This window comes from Carlito syrichta, unplaced genomic scaffold, assembly GCF_000164805.1.
Source record: "Carlito syrichta isolate Samal-C Ts95f unplaced genomic scaffold, Tarsius_syrichta-2.0.1 Scaffold305223, whole genome shotgun sequence".
Lineage (NCBI taxonomy): Eukaryota > Metazoa > Chordata > Mammalia > Primates > Tarsiidae > Carlito > Carlito syrichta.
In genome coordinates this window covers 425,337-450,120 of record NW_007249319.1, presented here as the reverse complement: position 1 = coordinate 450,120, position 24,784 = coordinate 425,337, and the positions used below count along the sequence as shown (strand labels likewise).

The window sequence follows — 24,784 nt, the reverse complement described above, 5'->3', positions numbered from 1 at the left end:
AGCATATTTTTGTGTTTATTGGCCACTTGTATATCTTTCTTATGAAATTATCTATTCAAGTGTTTTGCCTATTTTTCCATCAGTTTGCTTGATTTTTTTGCTGTTGCATTTTAGGAGTTCTCTATATAGTCTGGATGTTAATCCCACAAGATATATATATGACATGCAAATATTTGTCCCATTCGTTGAGTGACTTTTCTACCTCTGCTGACTGTGTCTTTTGATGCACAAAAGTTTTTAATTTTCATGAGGTTCAATTTGTCCATTTTTTTTCTTTTGTTGCCTGTGCCTTTGGTGTCATATCTAATAAATCATTGTTGAACCCAATGTCATGAAGCTTTTGCCCTATGTTTTCTTAGAATTTTATAGTTTTAGGTCTGACATTTAGATCTTTGATGCATTTTGAGTTAATTTTTTATATGGCATTATGTAATGATCTAACTTTTTAATTTTTTTTTTTTTTTTTTGCATGCTGACATCCAACTTTTCTAGTGCCATTTTTGAAAAGAGTGTCTTTTCCCAACTGGATAATCTTGGCATCTCTGTGGAAAATCATGTGACTATTTGTCTTAATCTCGTCTTTGTTACTGCTGCAACAAAATACCATTGACTGAATAATTTATAAATAATAGAAATGTATTTCTCATAGTTCAGGAAGCTGAGCAGCCCGAGATCAAAGAACCAGAAGATTTAGTCAGGATCTGGTAATGGCTTACACTCTGCTTCTTCCAAGGTGGCCACTTCTCGCTGCATCTTCACATGACGGAAGGGGCACAATCTGTGTCCACATGTGATAGAAGAGCAGAAGAGCAAAAAGGAATAAGGGTGATTCTTTTAGCCTCTTTTATAAAAGCACTAATCCCATCCAAGAGGGTAGAGTGCTCATGACTTAATAATTTTCCAAAGGCCCAACCATTTAATACTCTCACATTTATTGTAGGATTCCAACATATGAATTTTGGAGGGACACATACATCCAAACCACAGCAATCATTCATGCAAAGATTTATTTCTGGGCTCTCTAATCTATTCCATTAATTGATTTGTCTATCTGTATGCCAGTACCACAGTGTTTTAATTATTGCAGCTTTATACTAAGTTTTGAAATCAGGAAACGTACGTCTTCCGGTTTTGTTTTTTATTAATATACTTTTGACTGTTTAAGGTCCTTGAAATATCATATGAATTTTCAGGTGGATTTTTTCTAGTTCTGCAAAAAAAAAAAGTTGGTGGAATTTTGATAACAATTTTATTGAATCTATAGATCTCTTTGGATAATATTGACAACATAACAGTGTTAAGACTTCCATTCCATGAATATGAATGTCTTTTCATTCGGTTATGTCTTAATTTCTTTCAGTAATGTTTTGTAGTTTTCATTACATTAGCATTTTGCTTCTTTGGTTATCTTCTGATATAATTAAAATGTAATTATTTTCTTAATTTCCATTCCACATTGCTCATTGTTAATGTATAGAAATGCAACTGATTTTTGTGGTTGACTTTGTATCCAGCTACATTTTTTGCGTGTTTGTGAAATCTTTAGGGTTTTCTACTCATAAGACAGTATGATCTGTGAATATAAAGATAATTTTACTTTTTTTTTTTCTTTCCAGTTTGGCTGCCATTTATTTATTTTTCTTGCCTAATTACCCTGACTAGAATTTCCAGTACTATGTTGAATAGAAATGGTGAAAGTAGCATCCTTTCCCCTGTCCTGATCTTAGAACAGTTAAACTAATCATCTAAAGACCGATTTTCGGCCTTTAACTGTTGAGTATGATGTCCACTATGGATTTTCTTTATTTTATTTTTATTTTAGAGTTGCAAGGTACAAGTGAGGGTTTGAAACATACGTAGGCCACGTGCAGGTGAAGTTTGGGGTTCTATCTGGCCCTGTCTCCCCCTGGTGGTGGACCAGGTACCCTTTGTGTTGCCACATGCCCTCCTTTTTCCTTCCTTCCATCCCTCCCTTCCCTACCTGTGCACCATGACTGCCGAGCCCATCTTTGTGCTAATGTGACTAGTGATCAGGGCCTGCTTATGAGTGAAAACATGCAGTATTCAGTTGCTTCTGTGATACAATCTCCAACTCCATCCAATTTGCTGTGCAGTCCGTGATTTTATTCTTCTTTATGGCCGCATAATATTCCATCATGTATATGTACCACATTTTCTTTACACAGTCCACTTTTGATAGGCATATGGGTTAGTTGCATGTTTTTGCTATTGTGAAAAGTATAACAATAAACATGTATGTGCAGGTGACTTTTTGGTAGAGCAATTTATGTTCCTCTGGGTATTTTCTCAGGAGAGAGATTGCTGGATTATATGGAATCACAGTTTTTAATTCTTTTAGAAATTGCCACACTGTTTTGCACAGAGGTTAGATTAGTTTATGTTCCCACCAACAGCGTACAGGATTTTCCTTATACAGCTTGTATTGTGGTGAAGTCATTTTCTTCTATTCCTAGTTTGTTTATTTTTTTTATTATAAAAAGTGCTGAATTTTGTCAAATGTCATGTGGGTTTGTTCCCTTCATTCACCTAATGTGATTAATTACATTGAACAGTTATCATATTTAAATCATTCTCACATTCCATGAATATATTCCATTTGGTCATGATAGATGATCCTTTAATGTGCTGCTGAATTCAGTTTGCTAGTATTTTGCTGAGAATTGTTGCATCGATGTTTATAAGAGATATTGTTGGCAGTTTTTTGTTTGTGTGTTTTTCTTGTCGTATCTTTGTCAGGCTTTAGTTTAGGATAATGCTAAAACATCACGGAATGAATCAAAGTGTCCTTTCTTTTCAGTTTTTTAGGAATATTTGAGAAGGATTGGTGTTCGTTTTGAAATGTTCGATAGACTTCATCAATGAAGCCATCACCATCAAGTTCAGAGTTTTTCTTTGTAAAAGATTTTGATTGCTGATTCGATCTCCTTGCTAGTTATTGGTCTATTTGGATTTTTCTATTTCTTCATGATTTAATCTTGACTTTTAAGGGATTTTTCTATTTCATCTAGGTTACCCAGTTGTTCATAGTACTCTCATAATCCTTTTTATTTCTGTAGAATTGGTAGTAATGCCCATGTCATTTCTAATTTTAGTAATTTCAGTCTTCTTTCCAATTTCCTTGGTCAATCTTGCTAAAATTTTGTTAGTTTTGTTGATCTTTTTGAAAAACCAACTTTTGGTTTTGTTGGTTTTCTCTGTTGTTTTTCCTTATTCTCTATTGAATTCATCTTCAAATTTATGTCCTACCATATGGCCTATCCAAGAAAATGTCTCATGAAATTGGGAGTAATGTGTATTCTGTTCTCATTGGATAGAGTATGTACATTTGTGAGATCTAGTTGGTTTACTCTGTCATTAAAGTTCTCTCTTTTCTTACTTATGTTCTTACTTATGTTCTTTCTAGTCTGTTATTAGTTGTGTTACTGAGTGTGATTGTTGTATCTTAAAATCAAGGTTTTTTTTAAATAGAAGAAACTTTAAACAACATATACCCTGAAGAAGAAGGAGGAGGAAGAGGAGGAGGAGAAGAGGAGGAGGAGAGAGGAATGAAAGAAAATAAATTGATAAGGCAAAGTATTTCATGAAATAGAAATGTATAAAATCAAAGATCCTGGTGGAAGATTGACTTTAGACAGCAGATGCATTTTTCAAGACTTGAGGGACTGTGTGCTGTGGATCTAGATAGACTTTTGACAAGCATGGATTAAAGGAAATAATACCTTGCTGCCTCCACTTGAGGTGAATGTTTGGAATAATTATCGATAAAATCATTAAAACACTGGACTATGAAGAACAAGTTCTACGCTAGTAACTGTTCAGGGCCCCAGTTAGTATAACCAACTAAAAGCCTTTACCAAAGGTTTGAATGATAGGCAATAAGTAGCCAGGGAGAGATCTTTTGGCCTGCCGGACCAGTTATTTGCATTAATTATATACATTCTTTCTCCATACCTGCCAGTCCTCGTCTTTGGTCCTGGAGAAAATAATGAGCTAGTCATGCTGACCTTTCAGCTGATTTTGGAGAACATAAATGTGCTATAGAAGTGATGTGCATACTTATGTGATTTTCTACACAAACAGCTCCTCAAATATAAGAGTGAAATATAAGAGCTCCTCAAATATAAGATAATGGAGGCTATAATTTGTAGATCAGATACAACAGAAAAACAAAGATGCTAAGAGGGAATTGAGAGTGGTAATGAAAGGCTCTTCCAGGTAAGCAACCAATGAGTTCATGCTAGATGAAGAATCTGATAGACTAGACATAACTCAAAATTGTATGGGCTGAAAGACTTTATTGGGTAGAAAAGCAAGTAAAGTTGTATATGAAGGTAAAAGAGCTGAAGGAAAAGCAGAACATAGCCAGAAGTGGAATACTGGCAATGTTTACTAGAGCCAGATCATACCAGTTTGCAGGTGTTGGTTGATAAACGTTTAGTAGTTTGAAATTTGCCATGATAGGAGTATTTTCACCACAGAACTTGGCAAAGCTACAAATAAGGACATTTTTGTTTTATTTTTCTCCAGAGAGTAGGTTTACCAACACAACACTAAATTTGCTTTGCAGATTTCTGAAGTGAGGCAGTTTCAGAAATGACCATTTCCAAGTGCCCATCTGGGAGCTAGTGACTGATGTGAAAGTGAATATTAATGACTATTAATATGTTTAATTAACTATTATAACTAACATTTATATATGCCTCCCGTGAGTCAGGCTTTATGTCAGTTCCATGCATTAGCTTACTTATTGCTTACGACAGCACTATGAAGTAATTATTGTAACTTTCCCCATTTTCCAATGACAAAACTAAAGCAAAGCAAGTTAGGGAACTTGCCCAATGCCAAAGAGCTGATAAATTATTTATTTATCTTTTGCACATGTATGTATTAATAGACTACAGCGGGACAGGTACCATTCTAGAGCTTGGAATACACAAGTAGGCAAAATAGAAATTAAACTTCTAGCGAATGGATAAAAAATTTAGCAAAATATATGGTACACCAAATGGAATTATTACTGTGGAGAAAAATAAAGTGTGGGAAAGGAAGGTGGGGTTAAAAATGAGTTTCAGGATTAAATTTTGTGGACAGGGATGGTCTCACTGAAAAGTGGCATTTGAGTAAATGTCAGAAAAAAAGTAAGGGAGCAAATCAAACAGATACCTGAGGGAAAATATTCTAAGGAATAGAAGTAGTAAGTGCCAATGCTCTGAGGTGGGGAGGTTTTATTTCTATTGAACTTCAAATAAGTCTTTATGTTTGATGACAATATGTCTGTTTTTCCTAAGACAATGCCAAATTATGCCTGTTGTCTCTTCATAATCATTAAGCATGATCCTTTTACTTTGCAGTTAAGATAATAAGATATGAAGTTATCCTATAATTATGACTGGAGTAGATGTATAAGAAGAAAGATGATAGAGGATGGTGTCAGACAGTGGATGGAGACAGAAAGAAGCACAGATCTTGGACAGCGATGATTCTCATTCTTGGCTGTACATTTTAGTCATTTAATTTGAAGACCTTTTATCAATCTCGAGTTCCAGGCTGCACCCCAGAACAATTGAGAATCAGATTCTCATCAGAATCTCCTGGGATGAGACACACACATCAATATTTATCAAAAGTTCTCCCATTTGAGTCCAGTATGCCACCAATCTGGCTGAAATGAGGCCTTGGAGGCCGTTAGGACTTTGACATTTCTCTGGGTAATGAGGGAAGCCATTGTAAGGTTTGTACTAGAGGCATGATGTGAAGAACCAACTCCTGTAATTTAAAAGGATCTCTTTGGTTACAGTATTGGGAAGAGAAGTGAGGCACAAATGTATGCAGGGAAAATAGGAGGCATTTGCAGTAATCCAACCAAGAGAGCATGATAACTTAGACAAGGATAGTTGGAGTGGAGTTGATGGGATGTGATCAGATTCTGTGAAATATTTTGAAAATAGAGTCAATAGAATTTTCTGGTGGATTAGATAAATGTGTAAAAGAAACAGAAGATTCAAGGACAATCCTCATCCACAAAATAAGGTCAATAATAGGCAATAACCTAAGGTAATTGTGAGTAGTACAGTATGAAATGACTTATAGACATAAAAGTCCTAGAACAATGTCTGGCACGTGAGTTATCCATAATGTCATCTATTATCATTATATTTCAGAAGATGTCTCTAAGAGTTGTTAAATTGTCAGCTACTTCCTGGTCGGATTTTTTAGGTGGCTAAAAATAGTTTTAATTTTTAGCCATTTAAAAAAAATTAAGATATACTTCAAGAATATGAGTATTTAAATAATACATATAAATGCATATCAGCATTTCAAAAGCAATGTGAGGCACTTGAAGAATTTCCTTGAGCAAATGCAAAGCAAATATTAATTTAAAAAATTAAAGGGATCTTTTAAATATTTATGTGCTCAAATTATAAATCTAGTAAAGACGGCATTTTACCTTATGCTAGTTATTTATTAATAACGAGAGCTCTATTTTATTAGCACACTTTTCTTGTAAATTGTGAGTGTAGTTATATTTGTGCCAACATATGAGTGAAATTAATCTGCTGCACATTCTTTTTATATTTGCCAGTAGAAAAAAATAAAATTGCATTTACCCACCAATATCTGTTTTTAAGCTATAAAAGCTGTAGTTGAAATACATCTTAATGACATTTTTAAGAGAAAAATATTTGAAATTTCGCAGAAGAATGTTATTATTTATTATACCTGTGTCAATGCTACTATTATTCTAAAAATAATGTGACACCAGACATACAAACATATAAGAGTATGGTGCACTTAGAACCAAGTGTGTGGATGACTGAATTTCTATTTATAATTAGAAGTTAGATCAACAGTATTCAACAGCCTGAACTTATCTCTGTAAACATTTTACAACTTTAATGTGGCATGTCACCTGTATTACCTAGTACCATTAAACTGTGCTTTATAATTCCTATTAATTCTTCTTTTGCATACAGTGCTTTATATTGATTTTTAAATTGTATGTCATTTATAATTATACTGATATATAGGGAAATTCTATGTATATTTTCGGAACTCCTCTATGGTCAGTCCTATCCCATTTGGACCATACAGGAGATTTGGATTTAAAGAACTGAATATTAGACCCTAAACTTGTGATTTTCAATCATGCCTGAAAACCAAAATCACCATCCTAGAGTGATTTTACCAGACCCCTATACAGATACACACAGATACATCCTACAAAAATTTCCCTGGGTAATGCTGATATAATCTAATAATGCTTCATCAAGATGATGACACTCTGTGACACACTGTCCCAAATGCTAGCCAAAGCAACTTTATTTTTTACTTTATATAAATACAGCACACAGTAGCTAATGTAGATTACTTTCATACAAACCTAAGCGAAAAAAAATTAAACAAATTCAATAGTAAGCTTTGTAAGATAAAGCTATATTATATTTGGATGCATCTTTAGCTGTTAAAATGTAATTCTAAAACCCAACTACTGTGTTTCACAAATCCATATCTACTTTTCTTCTAGATGCTTAGGTATAGTAGAAATGACAATTTTTAGTTTTGTTATTATTGTAATTTCCAATTTCCCTCTTGGTGGCCTCTCTCGTCTATAACTAAATATATAATTCTGCTTAGCTTAAGTTCAAAATCCATGATGACTATAAGAGAAAGAGTTTTGAAGAATTTAATAAGTATTATAATAAGATTTCCAACTAGGGCGACCACAAGAACCAAGACAGTTTTCAGTAAAAAGAAATTGACTCATTAATTCAATGGTTATGTTAAGACAAGAGTGATTTGGTCTTTCCAAATCTATAAATAACCCTAGTCATTTCTTTTTCAAATTCAAGAACACTTTTAAAGTCATAGCATAGTCAGCTTTGAGATTTAGAAACACGTAAAAACTGAAATTTAACTTTAAACTTAAGTTATAGAAGTAATCCTCCAAGGACTGTTTTCTGCAAAGTCATTTATAAATCAATTGTTCAGAACTCAGAATGCATTTTCCCATAAATATTTCTTTTAAAGATATTGCTGACGTCCCTGGGCAGCTCCATAAAAGCTTCTTTAACACAGACGACAACTAAACGATGTAACTTCCCATAGGAAAGAGGACTGGAAGTTTCCTTCAAAAATAACAAAAGTGTATTTTCCTTCCCTCTACATGACTTGCCCTGGGCAAAAAAATTTTTAAGGCAATTCTTCTGTATCATCTACCTCTTTCTTCATGTCCACTTTTCAGGTTCTCAAATATTCAGCTTGTATCGTGAGAAATCCATGCGGTAACCGCACATCTGCCCTGTCCCCTTTTACCCCCAGGCTAGGTCTTTTTCCACCTTCTAAAATCCCCTGTAACCTGCACACCCTCCCCATCCTAATCTAAGTTTACATTTTTCTCATTGACACAGATTTTAGTTGGAAATAAAGTTAGACGAACTTATGCTACTATGTGGACTCACAAATACTGTTCTGAATTCATCCAAATGAGTTTCTTTTCCATGCATTTGTAAACCCAAATAGAATTTTAATACAGTAGTGGAATTTCGGGTAGCAAAGCAAAAAGAAGTGGAAGCATGCAGATAGTATATTTTTGGACCAAAGGAAAGCAAGAAACCAAAGGCCAGCTCCTCTGTTTTTGCAACCCTTCATAGATGCTCATCTTTTGTCTCTTATGAATCTCTTGCATTTCTGACATCTTTTTTTTTTTTTTTTCCAGAAAGACCTCTAACAGCACAAAAAAACAGAGGAACAAGAGGCTTTCAGGGTCCACTGTTGGTATACCTTGGTCTTTTGTATACCATTTCCTGGATAGCCATTTTATAGCTCAAGACAGATGTTGGGAGTAACAATTTTACGAGGCTTCAGCTAAGCCTTCTCTTTTTGTCATTCTGTTTTGAAAGGCTAATGCCATTTCTTATAACTCATGGTTAATGAACCCAAAAGTCTTTTGATATAGGTACGGACTAAACTTTCATTACTGAATTCAATAGTGTTCATTCCACCAGATTTCTAAGGAGTCTGTGAATGTTTATTTATTGTAGGTAACCAAGACACTGCATTGTGAATTGGACCCTCCGTAAAGGTTTGGTAAACGAATGATGTGCAATTTTTATTAATTCTACTCAAGAATAACAGCTTATCATCAACTGGGCTTATCACTCATATTTAACCTTTTTAGGACACTGAATCACTAGAATTATCTGCTTCACATAAAGTGTATTGCACATTTTTCAGCAAAAAAGTTTGAGGATAGTGATTTATATTATGGGCCACAGATCTTTGATAGTCTCTAAGGCTATCCGGTGGGTTGTCTTGACATCACTAATTCTCCAGTGAAAATCTAGAAAGAAATACAGCAGAAATTTATATAAGGTATTTAGCTTCATTTTCCTCACTCTGCAGCAAAAGTATAAATATCTGGTAGACATAATCAGAGTCTTACCCTCAAAAGTGGAGATGACTGCAAATGTAGTCAATACTTCAATATTTATAGTTCACTCATGATCTTTACTGAGAATCTCCATTAACAAATATGACTTTTGATTTAAAAAATTACTTCAAGAATATACTGAAAGTTTGAAAAGCTTCACTCCTCTAAGGAAAAAGTAAACAAATTCAGTCTAGTTCAATCCAGAGTCTATTTATTAAATACCTACTGTGTGCCAGGCATAGTGCCAGGCCCTGGGATTACAAGGATGAACAAGGCAAAGCATGCTCATTGCCCTCAACAAGATATGTTCAAGCCAGTGGGAGAGACAAACCCATACATGTTTGCTTTTAGGCAACGTTGATTGAGACAGGGTGCTTTCAGAGCAACAGGGAGAGAAACTTAGTGCAACTTGGCTTTGCCTCTAAAATCGACCTCAAACTTGATCCAAGCCATCAGTCTCTCTCTCTCCTATGTTACTCTAATGGCTTCCAAACTGATCTTTCTATTTCCAATCTATATATGCAAACCAAAGTATATCACTCTTCAATAGTTAAAAAGAAGTTAAAATTCTTCTCTAACTTCTCATGACATTTAGAAGAGATTTCAAGCTCTTTATAATGGCTGACAAGGCCCCACCTGATTTAGCCTCTTTCAACCCCAATACCCTTTACTCTCCCCCTACTCATCAGGCCTCAGCTTCACTGACCTTCATTTCTCAAGCAAGCCATACTTAGTGCTCATTTAAGCCATATGTGCATGCAGGGAACTCTCTGCAGGCTCCATCAGCCATTCTTTTTCATATCACTCCATTTTATTTGTAGTTCAGCATTATTCAAAATGATCTCATTTACTCTCTACCTGCTTATTTTCTACTTCTCTGCTTCCAATTAAATGTAGGTACCATTGGAGCAGTCACCTTTCATTCTGTTTTGCTTCCCATGTTGACCTCTGGCATCTACAGCGAAAATTGATCCACAGTAGATACTCAATGAGCATGGTTTGAAAGAATGAACCTGGGGATTCAGCAAGGGCCTTCTAGAAGAGGTGTTACATGTCACAAAAATCTCAAGCAACAGAGACTGGAATGACATTCCTGGGAGAGGGAACTGTGCAGACAAAGCACATTAGACATAAAATAACACGTTCTAGGAGTTGAACACACACATACACAGATTAAAGCAGAATAAGGACATGAGACTAAAGAAGTAAGGTCTTAGTAGCCATGCTAAAGACACTGCATTTTATTCTGTCACTGAAGATCAGTGGAGGGTTTTAAATGAGTCACAGGGTGAGATTTGTGTTTTCATAGAAAACCTTGTTAGACAATAATGCGATGGGTTCAGGACAGCATGACACTCAGATCATACATTTGTCCTAAACTCGGATAAGTACTTGAGCTCAGCCTAAGATGAATGGACCCTGAGAAGCTTAACATATCTGTGGGATACTCCCAGGAGGCACAGCCTTGAAAACCATCGTGAAGCACTTGTGTTACAGCACAGACAATGTGGCATGCCAGGGACCGCTCAAATCTGATGGATCCTGTGTACTCCAGGGTCTAAGAGAGGGTCTGATGAAGCCCTGCAGCTTTCAGAGACAGCAGGCATTTTTATGTATAGCTTTCAGAAATGCCTTCCAGTCAGCCTCGCCCTTTCTGTCAGTTAGAGGGTAAACGCCTTGTTTCTTAGCAGTCAGACTGAGAGAGCAAAAAGAAGGATGAAGACAAACTGAATTCCAGCTACTATGCTACGAGATGCAGTGTGTAAACATGCCACATTCACTCTTTTTCATTTGATTCTGCCTTCCTGGGAAGAAACCATATGTCATAGAAAAAATTCATAGTTTCGTTTTGATTAATCTTCAGTAGGAAGCCCAAAGATATTAAATTTCAGTGCTCTCACATTTTTCTCCTCCCCTCATAAACAATTCAATTTGAATTAATATTTGCCACACATTGACACAATGGATGGCTGTGTAGTGGATGCTATAATGTAGCTGTTACATAAAGGGAATGAAGGCCATATCCTACCTTAAGAAAGAAAACGATCTTATAAAGACAATAGGAATATATAGCAATAGCAATTAGTATACTACAAGATAGTATCAAAGGTTATTTAATATGGTCACTGTTTATTAACCATCTACCATATTCAAGGAAACCAGTATGTCCTAAACCAAACTTACAGAAGTTATACTGACAAGGACTGGGAAAGAAAACACAGATTTTATTTGAATAAAACAAAATCATCTGTAGAGACATAGATATGTAACATACTCATGTAGGAATAAATAGGGCTGTTCATCTCAGGCAGACATATATTATTGGTCTCAGAGGTTTTCTAGACATTGCTTTATTATGCCCAATTTTGCTGTTCAATCTAGCCCAGAGTGAGGTGAAGTTTGGTCCAACTCTTTTTCCAACAACTTCATTAGATAAAAATGCAGGTTCTGGAATTAGATTACCTGTATTCAAATCCTGTCTTCACCATTTACTAGGTTATTACATCTCTTTGTCATTCAGTCTGGTCATCTACAAGATGATGATGATAACTACACGTACCTCAAACCATTATTTGGAGGATTAAGTGAGATAATGCCTGCAGAGAGCCTAGACTGTGACTGGTTCATAGTGTTTAATGAATGTTAGTCATTTTTTTCTTAAAAAAGTGTGGCAGAAATGGAGATATGCGTTCCCAAAAGAATACAGAACTATTTTTGGAGCTTTTGTTCCATCAAGTACCTTTAAATGAATGGATGGTTGGGTGAATGATGGATGATAGTAGATAGATGTAGGTAGGTAGACGATTGACAGAAATAGAGAGATAGATAGCTGTCACGAGTTGGGTTCCCTGGGAAAGGGATTCACATGCAGGAACTTTATTAGGAGAGCTCTCAGGATCAACTCCCATTTTCCTACAGCTTCTGGTGTCTTGTACACTGACAGCTCTTAGTTGAGTCCCTCCCTAAGAAATGACCTTGACTGGAGAAAGCCATGGCACCCGTGGCCATGACCTCTTTACAGGGCAGCCTGAATCCAATGATTGATTGATAATGGATCCAGTCTTTTTTCCTCAAATTGGGCCAACCCTGAAAAGTTAACTCAGACCCAGAACATCCCATGGGACAAAGGAAGGCCTTTGTGGTGAATGTGTGGCACTTTAATCCCTGCTGCTGCTCAATCCTGCTTTCTTCTCTTTCTCACGGGGGTGGGGGGGGGTTTGATCCTGAGACTGTGTAACCAGGGATCAAGACTTAATGAAATTAATACGTTTTACTGCTTCACCAAGGATATTTTTAAGAGAAACTGCCTTTTTATTTCTGTCTGTGAGTGCATGTGACTGAGAAGAATATGGGACTCCAACTACAATTTGGCCTTGGGTGCTTCTGCCTCGACTCCTGTTAAGGCTTCTGCAGTTATACCCATCAGAGTTTCGTACCATTGGTGCAAATATCAACCTAGTGAAAAAAAGTCAGATGCACGACTTAGTGCAAAAAATAGTTTTGACTTCACGGGTCTGTGTAAAAGTCTTGGCCAAGTGAATTAGAAATAAATATACTGCAGTGTACACTCCTGGGACATACTATGGAAAGAGTAGTTTAGATTCTTTTCACACACCAAAATCTTTTTTTTTTTTTTAATGCTACCACAACGTTATTAGAACCCTGATTGCCTTGTGGTTGATATGAAAACAGTTATCCCAGGTCTCTTCAAATGTTGATGACAATATTCTTTAAAATTAACTTTAAAAATAACCTACTATATAGCCAAAAATTAGAATTAACTCAGATATTCACTAACTGATGAATAAATAAACAAAAGGAATAGAAAATTATCCCACAATAAAAAGAATGAAGTACTGATATGTGCTACAGTGTGAATGAACCTTGAAAATATTGCACTAAGTGCAAGGAGTTACAAAACACCACATATTGTATGATTCCATTTAAGAGATACCCAGAATAGGCAACTCTATGAAGATAGAAAATAGACTTGTGAGCCGGGCTCGGTGGCTCAGCCTGTAATCCCGCGCCTTTGGGAGGCTGAGGTGAGTGGATTGCCTGAGCCCGCGGGTTCGAGGCCCGCCTGAGCAGAGAGACCTCATCTCTACAATAAATCAAAAAATCAGCCGGGCGTGGTAGCGCATGCCTGTAATTCTGGCTAATCAGAAGGCTGAGGTGGAAGGATCGCCGGAGCCCAGCAGGTGAGGCTGCGGTGGCCAGGAGCGGCCACTGCACTCCAGTCTGGGCGACCGAGTGAGACTCCAACTCAAAAAAAAAAAAAAGAAAATAGACTTGTGGGTGCCTTAGAGAGAGTTGAGGGAAGTGGGGAGTGATTGCCAGTAAGTATGCACTTTTTGGGGAGGATGATAAAAATGTTCCCAAATTGATTTTGGTGATGGTTGCACAATTCTATGAATATATTAAAAAACTGAACTTGTACTTTTAAAAGGCAAATTGTATGATATATGAATTATATCTCAATAAAACAGTTAAAAAGTAAGCTTGGTGTTTTGTGCTTCAGTCAGGGTAGATAGGAAGTAAATTTCAACCTGGTCTTCAGTAACTATTTCTCTTTATGTATATAGGAACTTACATTGAGAATTGAATTTTCAGGAAAGTAAGAAGAGGATTTTCTGACTCATTAAATTGCAAAAAAACTATGTACAATAATAATAACAACAAGGATTTATTAAATAATGACTATTAAAATGACTCATAAAATAAGTCAGGAGCTGTGCTGTGTGCTTCATATGTGATTATCCCAACATCTAAAAAAATGCCCTTGACTGAAGAAAGCCACGGCACCCGAGGCTATGACCTCTTTACAGTGGCAGCCTGAATCCAATTACTGAGTGAATATGGGAGGACAAGGATCCAGTCTTTTTTCCTCAAATTGGGCCAACCCTGAAAGGTTGCACATTTCCATTGTACAGATAGGACACCTTTTAGTTTTCAGGTGGTCCATTAACGTTTCCTACTATTTAGAGATTCTACTTGACAAGAACTATGATAGGAGGCAGCTATATTTTTGAAAAGGTAAAAGAGCCACCATTTAAATTTAAGTGTAATTCATTCCAAGCCAAAAGAATTTATGCTTTTAATTCACTCAAAAGTTTTGAGATTCTTAATAGAAGAGTTGTAGGTAGGGTGCATGTTAGAAGAGACAGATTTAATCTAATAGTATGCTGTCTAAGAAGATGGATTAGAAACATAAAGAGCTAATAACACCAAAGACTCTCTTTGCTAGGTTATCTTTTATACATTAATTATACAGAAGAGCCTGCTTAAATGGCTATTCTTGCTATAAGAGTGTTTTTTTAAGAGAAGGTTCTTTTCCTTACTCTGCACTTGAGCTGAGAGATGTTATCAGAGAGCTATCAGGAAGATAAGTTGATATAGTAAGACAAAGTTTATTTCATTTGTAGTATAAACTTATTCATTTATCTGAACAATGAATCATCATTGTATCAGAGGCTGTGTCACTAGGACAGCTATGGTCAGATCATCTCTGTGCTTAAGCTGCACTATGATTTGAAGTCAAATACGTATTCATGAACACTGCTTTAACTTGGGAAGTTCTTAAGTGACTCTTATTTGTGCTTCTAACATGCATCATAAGGTAATACAGTCCTATAGTCTCCTGTTATTCATTTGTATTATCATTCATAAATAAATTTTGCCTGATGTATAAAAACAACTTGAGAATTTTTTCATGTTTTTCTATAACTCCATTAAAGACAACAATCTCCAAATAACTAAGTAGAACAAAATGCATTATTTTTCAAACTTAAAATATTTTTATTTTCTCTAATTCCAAGGATACCATTTGTATCTGGTCTTGTTGGTACATGCATTTTATGCAGAAGATAATTGGATTTTTTTTTAGCTCTTTAAAAAAAATACATTGTTTTGCAATCAAAGTGGAGGGAATAAGATGGGACTGATTACTATATATCAATACCCTTCCTGGCTCATTTTTCACATTATTTCATTTAATCCTCCCCACCAGGAGCTGAAATAGTCTTATTTTCAGTCAATTGTCAAAAACTTTTCTGGTTTCCCTATATAGTAAAATAATTTAAAAATCTAGTTTTTGTGTGTGCATGTGTTTGTTTGTTTTTTCCTCAAGTACTTTTCCTAAACTTGTTTTATTTTGTTTTATGTTTTTCCTGTGCGACCTGACTTGCAACCATTTCTCACAGTATTTCTACACAGGTTTTGTCCAGTCCTCGGCTTTGCTGCCCTCCCACCCACCTGTACGGCTGGTCCAAAGCTCACAGCTATTGAAAATGGATTCCACTTACTTTCACTCTTAGTTTTTTGACTTTAGATTTCTCCTCTTACCTATGTTTTTGAAATCATTTTTTCCTGGAAGTTAATTTAGCTGGTGCCCTTCTTTTATTTAGGTCTCTTTTACCACTTCCAGCTAGATTGTGCATTTCTTTTAAATGTGAAATAAATTCCTGCATTTCTTTATGAACATAGTCAGCAGTCACCAAACTTGATTCTTGTCTGTCTTCATTGGATCCAGAAAAATAAATTTAAGGGTCTTATTTAATACCCACACACGGCATAAATCAGTCAATTTAAACCATTGTGATTCTCTTGCAGAAACATGATGGCCACTTCACAGTGATCCAGTTGGTCGGGATGCTCCGAGGCATCGCATCGGGCATGAAGTATCTTTCTGACATGGGTTACGTCCATCGGGACCTAGCAGCTCGGAATATATTAGTCAATAGCAACTTGGTATGCAAAGTTTCTGACTTTGGTCTCTCCCGAGTGCTGGAGGATGATCCAGAAGCTGCTTACACAACAACTGTAAGTGTACGTGCCCTTTCCCTCAGAGTTTGTATACTTTTATTGTTTTTAATGTTGTCAGAGCAATTTTGGTTTTCTTTTTCTAATTTCTGCTTTTATTTACTGTTTTACTAACTTAACATCATTATTTAAGTGAGAAGTATTTGCTTTATCTGAGTGCCTACTTAAAAAGAAAAAATTCCTATGCTTCACTTTTTTTTTTTTTTTTTAATTGTATGGGGACTTGAACATCCTGCTTGAGGTCCCTGTCATGACTGGCCAATCACAGACATGTCTTTTCCTGAAACGTTTCTGTTGCTTCAATAATTATTGTCTTTCAATGGAAGTATGTATAGGAAAATAATCAAATTAGTTACTAAATCAATGATAGTGAGGAATAAGTGATTATGGAATGACTTTTTTTTCAAATGTTATGGAATGACCTGATTATACTTTAAAATGAACAATATAGGTTTCCTTGAAGATATGTAAGTACGCTGTTTGTCTTTTTCTAAATGATGAGACATGTAAGCAAGAATGAACGTTTAAACCTTTAGAACCAAACTATCATCTATAAATGACATGATCTCAGTTTGTCCCATGGTCAGTTTAAATACGTCTGAATGCCCTAAATCAATTCATTTCATTGATCTCTTTGGTTATTGTTTTTAGGAATTTTATCTCAAAGGCTCTGTTGAGCTGTCTTAAAGCTACCAATTTGTAAAGTTGTATTATATTCTGATTTTTTGTTTTTGTTTTTTGTTTTTACAAAACCCTCACCATTGACTCATTTGACAGTTAGCTTCAATGAAAAATAAGCCCATAAAAGCAACCACAATGTTTTTGTTCTGTTCACATTTTCCAGTCATACCCGTTATTTTAAAAGATGCAGCTCCATTATTTAACTCCTTTTTATTTCATTTTCTATGATTTTGTTTGAAACTTTGCTGTATTCAATTACTCCAGAATAAATGCAAGGTTTTGTATATTGTAAATTAAATAGCTAATGCTCTTACTATGTTTGCTTTGTAGAAATGTTCTATATTAATTAACCAACTACAGTTTTTATATTTTCTCAGTTTCTTCAACAAAGAAATATGGTTCTAAGGAAAATTAATTAATATCTTGTTGTCTGATATATAAAGTAGCAGTATCTATTTGATCTTCTAATTTGTCCAAAAAGCTTCCTAAAAATAAAAGTCTATCAGTTCTGAAAATAACTTGTTCATTTTATAAAAAGTAGTATTTTCAACTTCATTTTTAAACTGGAAAATATCATAAATAATTTTATTTTATTAAGGTCTTTATTTTATTCTCTTTTATTTTTACAATAGCATAACTTAAAATAACTTTTGGAGTTATAGAACAATGCCCATCAGATTTTTTTCTATTAATAACATTATTTCTAATCATGAAGAATACTGTTTAAAATTATTATATAAATATTATAATATGTAATATTTCTAAAGACTGCAACAGATGTTATCTACTAAAAGAACTGTAAAAATAAGAAATAACTACTAGATTTTTTTGGCTGTAAACTTATATAGCTACATCTGCAATTTCATATTAAATAATATTTTAAGCTTTTTTTTTTAAATGAAAAGTTCAAAACTAAACTTAATATACTTGGCCAGGCACAGTGGCTCATGCCTATAATCCCAACACTTTGGGAGGCCAAGGTGAGAGGACTGCTTGAACCCAGGAGTAAGAGACCATCCTAGGCAACATAGTGAAAACTTGTCTCTACAAAAGAATTAAAAAATAAACCAGGCACGATGGTGCATGCCCACAGACCCATCTACTTGGGAGACTGAAGTAGAAGGATCAACTGAGCCCAGTAAATCAAGGCTGCCATGAGACATGAACATGTTACCGCACTCCAGCCTGGGAGACAGAATGAGTCTCTGACTCAAAAGGAGGGAAGGAAGGAGGGAAGGAAGGAAGGAAGGAGGGAGAGAAGGGAGGAAAGAAAGAAAAAAAAGAGAAAGAAAGAAAATTGGCAGATGATTCAAATTTTGATGCATATGTAAATTTTGTTGGATCAAATTTAACATCCAGATCATGTGGTTATAGAGACAGAGGCCTAGAAGAGTGCTGTTTTAAATTTACATCAAACTACAGCATTAAATAGCAAATTAGGTAAATATTAATACTCCAGAAAGTGCCTTTGAAAAGCTATAGATTATGTCTTGATAAGAAATGTCTCTGAAAAAAAAGGAAATGTCTCTGCATTTAAGAGCTATAAATTAAACGGTTAATAATAGAATCAAGTTTTATTTAATGTCCATGATCAGTGAATTGACTTTATAAGGAACATGGACATTTAACTCTTAAAACAGCAAAGCTTTGTCTTCGAAGACTTTATGCTTTGAGAAAATAAACAGACACATACTGTCTTGCAATTTGGTTTATTGTGTTGTCATAGAGATCTGAAAAAGAAATACAGAAGTGCCAAAAAAGCAGAGCTATGAAGAAGTCTTTGCAAAAAAACCAGAATTTGGACCAGTTCTTAGAAGATTTCACTAGGCCAACAGTTGGAGGAAAGGGAGTCCAGATAGAGGAAGGAGAAGACACAGAAGTGTGGGAAAGTGAATGGGCCTGTGGACAGAAACATGGGACCAGGAACAGAGGAGAGTCCAGGCTTCATAGGAATAATTGGGAAGGTACCCAAGTGGCACTCCGAGAAATCTGAAGGTTTTTCTATAGCAACTAAGAGTCAGACATTGATTTATTTCAATAGGAATAACAAAATACATGCATAACATAGTAGATATTATTGACAATGGTGTGAAGAGAGAAAGGAAGGTTTGAAGAACAGGAGGACTAGTGGTAGAGAGACCACTTCGGCATTATTGCTATGGACCAGAAAGGCCATATGGCTTTAATTAGGGCAAGTGTCAGTTGGAATAAAGAGGGAGGCAGAAAATTAAAAATCATTATAAACATACCATCTCCAAGATTGGATAACTAATTAGGTATGAATTATAAGGAAGGAGGGTTTGATATTGCTAGATCACTAATATTTCCAGATTAAACAACTGGTTAAATAGAGATGCTATTAATCAAGATAGGAAATCCCTGTTAGAGATGACCCAGCTAATGACTTTAGAGTATAAAGCAAAACCTTAACAAAAGGTCACAAATGCTCTCTCAAAGCCATCAAGATAATGCCCAGTGAGCCTTGGCATTCTGTTGAAAATTTATATAAAACTTTTGGAGATGTATCTGAACATATTTAGCCCTCAAATACTTTTTGTATTTCCTGTTAAAAGAAATGAGATTGAAAGTTGTTGTTGCTGTTGTTGTTGTTTTGAGTTGGAGTCTCACTCTGTCGCCCAGACTGGAGTGCAGTGGCCACTCCCGGCCACCGCAGCCTCGACCCGCTGGGCTCCGGCGATCCTTCCGCCTCAGCCTTCCGAGTAGCTGGAACTACAGGCACGCACTACCACACCCGGCTAAGTTTTTGATTTATTGTAGAGATGAGGTCTCGCCAAGTTGCCCGGGCAGGTCTCGAACCCGCGGGCTCAGGCAACCCACTCACCTCAGCCTCTCAAGGCACGGGATTACAGGCTGAGCCACGGAGCCCGGCTGAGATTGAAAGTTTTACTGCCTAGTCAAGATATACCTCAACTCAGGCAAACCTCATATAATAAAATTCAGCGGAGAATGGTCATTTATGTGAAAAGGATTCTTTGTTTTGTTAAAACATGTATCTGAAAATAACTTTAAAGAACAAGCTCCCTTGAGATTATATATATACATATATATATGTATATATGTATATATATATAAAATTCAATTTTTTAAAGTTGTATCTATATGTAACTTTCTTGGAGCACACCTATTACCATAGACAATTTTGATTTTTTCTTTTGCTGTGTAACTGTAATTTTCTAGTTATTTGCAAATGTCTTTATAATTTGCATCAGGAAGGGTTTAGAGGAAAGAGAGAGTGTGAGGGCTTAAAACCAGGAAGATATGATGGATAAAGGTTGAGAGGGGTGCGCATGTGTGTGTGTGTGTGTGTGTGTGTGTGTGTGTGTGTGTTTGCAATCATCAAGAGAAAAATGCATAGAACAGTATGCGCCATAGAAGTTGTCCCTTACTAATCAAACTAGGGGCAGAATAAGTAGGCATTTTCCACTTAGATGATTTTGCCAATTTAGAGAGCCACGTATCACAACAAAAAGCAATCAGACCTGGTTAAAGAAGACAAACTGGAAGACAGAGTGACCTGGCACTGACTCTGGTACTGGACTGATCCTCATATGGCAGAGAAGCAGAATGCCCATGGAAGCCAGAGTAGTTGGGTCAGAAAGAGATGTGGCAGGAGAGATGACCCTCCAATAGTGAGTGAGCCCTCTAGAGCCACCATTTGAAAGTCATATACAAGTATGATACAAGACAGTCCTATCTACATGTTAAAATACACTGAAGTAAACAAAAGGATGAGGTTCACGACTAAACGTAAGTAGAAAATGTCTAATATTTCTTCCTACAGCTTGAGTATTTTTACATGCTCTGCCCTAAAAGACATGCATTCAATGTGAGCTTGAAACAGTTTATTGTAAAACTGACATATTTTAGGCACTGTTCTTTGGAAGGCCAGTTGTAAAGCAGGTTCACTAACCACCAGTCCCCAAAGGAGACTCTCACTCCGTGGAGAATAGCAATGATCATCACTATGCCAACCACCAGAGACAAGAGTCCATATAAACTTATGCCCACTGCATCCTGGGGTATGGTGTAAATCCACAATGCACTGGTTATCTATTTGTCTGAATCCAGTGAGACAGAACACATTCATGCACAAGTTATAAAAACAGGTTTATTTCTTAGTCAGCAAGAGACAGAAGAAGTCTTGGGTCCATTGCAAGTGGGTCCTCCAAGGCTCAAGAAAGCTGCCCAGGGCATATGGAGTCTTGATGTGAATACCCCACTTTACTCCACAGCTGAGGGACCCTGAAAGACAGCCCGTTCTATATAAACCTCAGGGACCACATGAGCATTCTGGGCAAAGCTTTAAAGGACATCCTGCTTCCAGGGAAGAAAGGAACAAAATTTGGGCCGTTGCAGGCAGTTCCTAACTGAAGAAGTTACATTTCCTAGGAGGGCCGGGAACAAGGCTCAGGATATTTCAGGCGGTCCCTCCCTGTCTGAGGATATTGGATTCCCAGCACATTTGCCAGTTCTTGAGAACTGCAAGCAGGAAATGGGGAAGAACTGAGTCTCCAAGACCACCCGGAGAACAGTACTGTGCCAGGAACCAAAAATAAAGGGATTGCTGCGAACAGATAAATGTCTACACAGGGCCAGGTCAAGAGTAACCAAATACAGCATATAATAAAACTTTATCTGTACAGACACCAAGAGTGGATAATATAGTGTGAAAAGCAACAACAGTTGTAGCAGAAGATTTTTCTGGTAAGGCATTTAAGCCCAGTACTAAAATATATCAGGCCTTTGCAGAGGGACCTCGAGACCTGAAAATGGCATGAAAACCAAGAAATGTACATTGTGGGTCAAAGATAGAAAAAAAAATGCACAAAGATAGGATGTAGATGAGAATTGAGGCCTTGCTTTTACATGGCAATTCTACACAGAGCCTAGCAAGCACTTAGGAAAGAGGCTGGTAAGTGATGGGATCCACAGTTAACAATACATATATAATTAGCATTATGTGGCTAAATTAATCTGCATAAAAGTTACTGACAGCTCACATTGTTTTCGTTTGATGACATGGTCTCCTATCTGGTTATAATTTAGGGGCTAAGAAATCACTGCCTTTTCTGAATCTGACACACATTCACGTGGACAACGGTTTTATAAGCAGTTCCAGAGGAAGGACTCTCTGGCTCATTTGAATATTGCTAAGCAACCCAGTCTTAAATTCACATTGAAAATGCTAAGCCTCTTTCCTCTCAATTATGGAAATGAGGTCCTATTTACCCAAAAAGAACATTAAAAGATATATCATGGCTCACACTCATCTGTCTTAAGAGATAAGTTTTATTTAGGATATAATGGCAGCTAATGTTCAGATTTTTTTTAAAAAATTACTCTGTGGAACTCCTTTTCTTATATTTTAAAGATTAAAGCAAAATGGAAGAACCATCTTTTCACAATATCTGTTAAAAAAATTTTATGATTCCTTGAGTTTGTTTCATTCTCGTCCACTTCGTGTTATCCATGGCAAATTCTGTTCTTTTCTTTGACAGCAGCAATTCCATACAAGTACTTTCTTTGTTGAAATACAGAGCCTCATTATTGACAACATGTAATCTGCATAATTACAGTTCTGTTAACATCTTAATTCTATTTACTTTGGATTCATGGGACCCCTTCCAGGCTCCAACACTTAACCTCCCTCTTCTACATAAAATATGAGAAAAGTCAAACCTCCTATCCATTTAAGAAGGCATAGCCTCCACCCAACATGGAGAGTTTAATAACAAACAATGAAGCAGCATGGGGGCACCTTGTGAATGTGTGTTTTACAGTTGGGGTAGATCCTCCTTCATGTAACACAGGCATTTGTGAATTGATTTGACTTCGTGAAGTCTATTTTTAGATTTTGAGACATGTCTGATTTCAATAATAAATATTTCTGTTTGTTTTTTTGATCAGAGTCTTGCTCTGTCACTCGGACTGGAGTGCACTGCCACGATCATGGCACACTGCTGCCTTGTCCTCCTGGGCTCAGGCGACACTGCCTCCTCAGCCTCCTGATCAGTTGGGACTACAGGCACATACCACCACACTCGGCTAATTTTTTTAAATGATTTTGTAGAGATGAAGTCTTGCTGTGTAGCCCAGGCTGGTCTCAAACTCCTGGGATCAAGCAGTCTTCCTGCCTCAACCTCCCAAAGTGCTGGAATTCCAGATGTGTGCCACTGTGCCTAGCCAGAATAAATATTTTTAATACAAGTGAGATAAAATTTTTCTAGATCCTTTACTAGTCAGTGTTTAAGTGCTTTAATTTACCATGAGTAATTGAGATTTTGTCTGGAGATCATGCTTAACCTTTTAGTAAAACATACTCCAAATTTTTACTGATTTTGTTTCTCCTAAATTAAAGGGTTGGTATAAAAAGTTATGCAGTGAGAAAAAAATGAATGCGTTTAACTAAAATTATATAATAACTAATGCACTCAGTAAAAGGACGTGTACTGAAAAATGTTTCTGATTTCTTGGATTTTGAGGAATAAAACTTTATTCTTTGAAATTCTACCACAGGATTTTCTGTTGCTCAAGTCATTGATAGTGAGGTTAACACCATACTAATATAAAATATGTGGTGAAATGCATCTTACTCTAATTCCCCCCTTAGTTTAACCAGAGCCATGCTGAAGAATGACTTTCACTTCCGTTATGCTTTAAGAAAACCCCAAGCCAAGCTAAAAATGGAGGGATTTGACAGCTTTGGCACAAAGGCAGGCCCCTAGGTAGAAAACCGTGAAACCTACCAGCCTGCAAAAAGCTACATATAGCAGCATAAATAGAATATAGGGAGAGGCTCCTGTACAGAATTTGCTGAAAAATACAAGTAAAGGAAATGGCAGTGTCTTTTAGAAAATCCTAAATTCAGCAGCATGAGGACAAAGAAAGAAGTGAAAAAAATAGCAACGTTATCAGATTGCTATAATGTGAGGATTCAAATAACTTCTTGTTCAGTAAAAAGGTGGTGAGTAAATAAACCTTGGAAGAGTGAGAAACAATAAAATCTAGGTTGGAGGAACCAAATTCATCATCAAGAAAAGTGCTGTGCCAGTTGGGAAAAACAAGACAATGACTCGAACAACACAGACACACAAAATGGTTCTCCCTCAACCGATCCTATAATAGTAGCCAATCACAATTATTTAAATATATAGTCCATTATAATTAACTGAAGAATAAGAAAGCAATGTACCAATGCCAGGTTTTCTAAATCCCGATGAAAAAATGCTCTTCAAACAGCAAGCATTTGATTAATTAATTCATGAAAAGAAAATCTGACCAGTATAATATACAAACTTTTTGTAAAGGAAACTCTAATGATTGAATGTATAAATGTGTATATTCTCAGAAAGTAATAGTCTTCACATCTTAAGCCCATTTGTCTGAAAGCAAATCTACAACAATGGAGCTGAAAGGGTAAAAATGTGTGCTAATTGCAAAGAATCATCTCCATTAACTGTTCAAGGGTGAATACCATATGCACTAGTTTGGGTCACAGGCTTAGAGACCTCAAGTCTTAATGGTACTTGTCTGGGACTGAAGTATCAGAAGGGCATGAAACTTCCATGAAATATGCTACTCGGGTGAATTAGCAATGGCAGATCTTATGCATGAAGTGAAAATGGGAATTAATACAGCACCAAAGGAAATTACTGTCTAAAGAATTATTTCCTGAATAATCTCTGAAGCTTAGAAAACAGCAGTTTGTGAGAATTACAGAGTTTTTGTCAAAAAAACACATGGAAAAGATGTAAAGATTATTATACACAGAGGAGAAAATGACTGATAAGAGGATAGCTCCATCAGAAA

General features: G+C 36.1%; 1 protein-coding gene across 1 annotated transcript in view; it reads left to right on the top strand.

The window, feature by feature from the left end:
- The window catches only part of EPHA6 (EPH receptor A6), a 338,000-nt gene that overhangs the window by 208,907 nt on the left and 104,309 nt on the right, over positions 1-24,784 (top strand). The window contains exon 10 of the mRNA XM_008061379.2: positions 16,064-16,273. Within this exon, the coding sequence (XP_008059570.2) occupies positions 16,064-16,273 (210 nt within the window). The remainder of the gene's footprint in view (positions 1-16,063; positions 16,274-24,784) is intronic.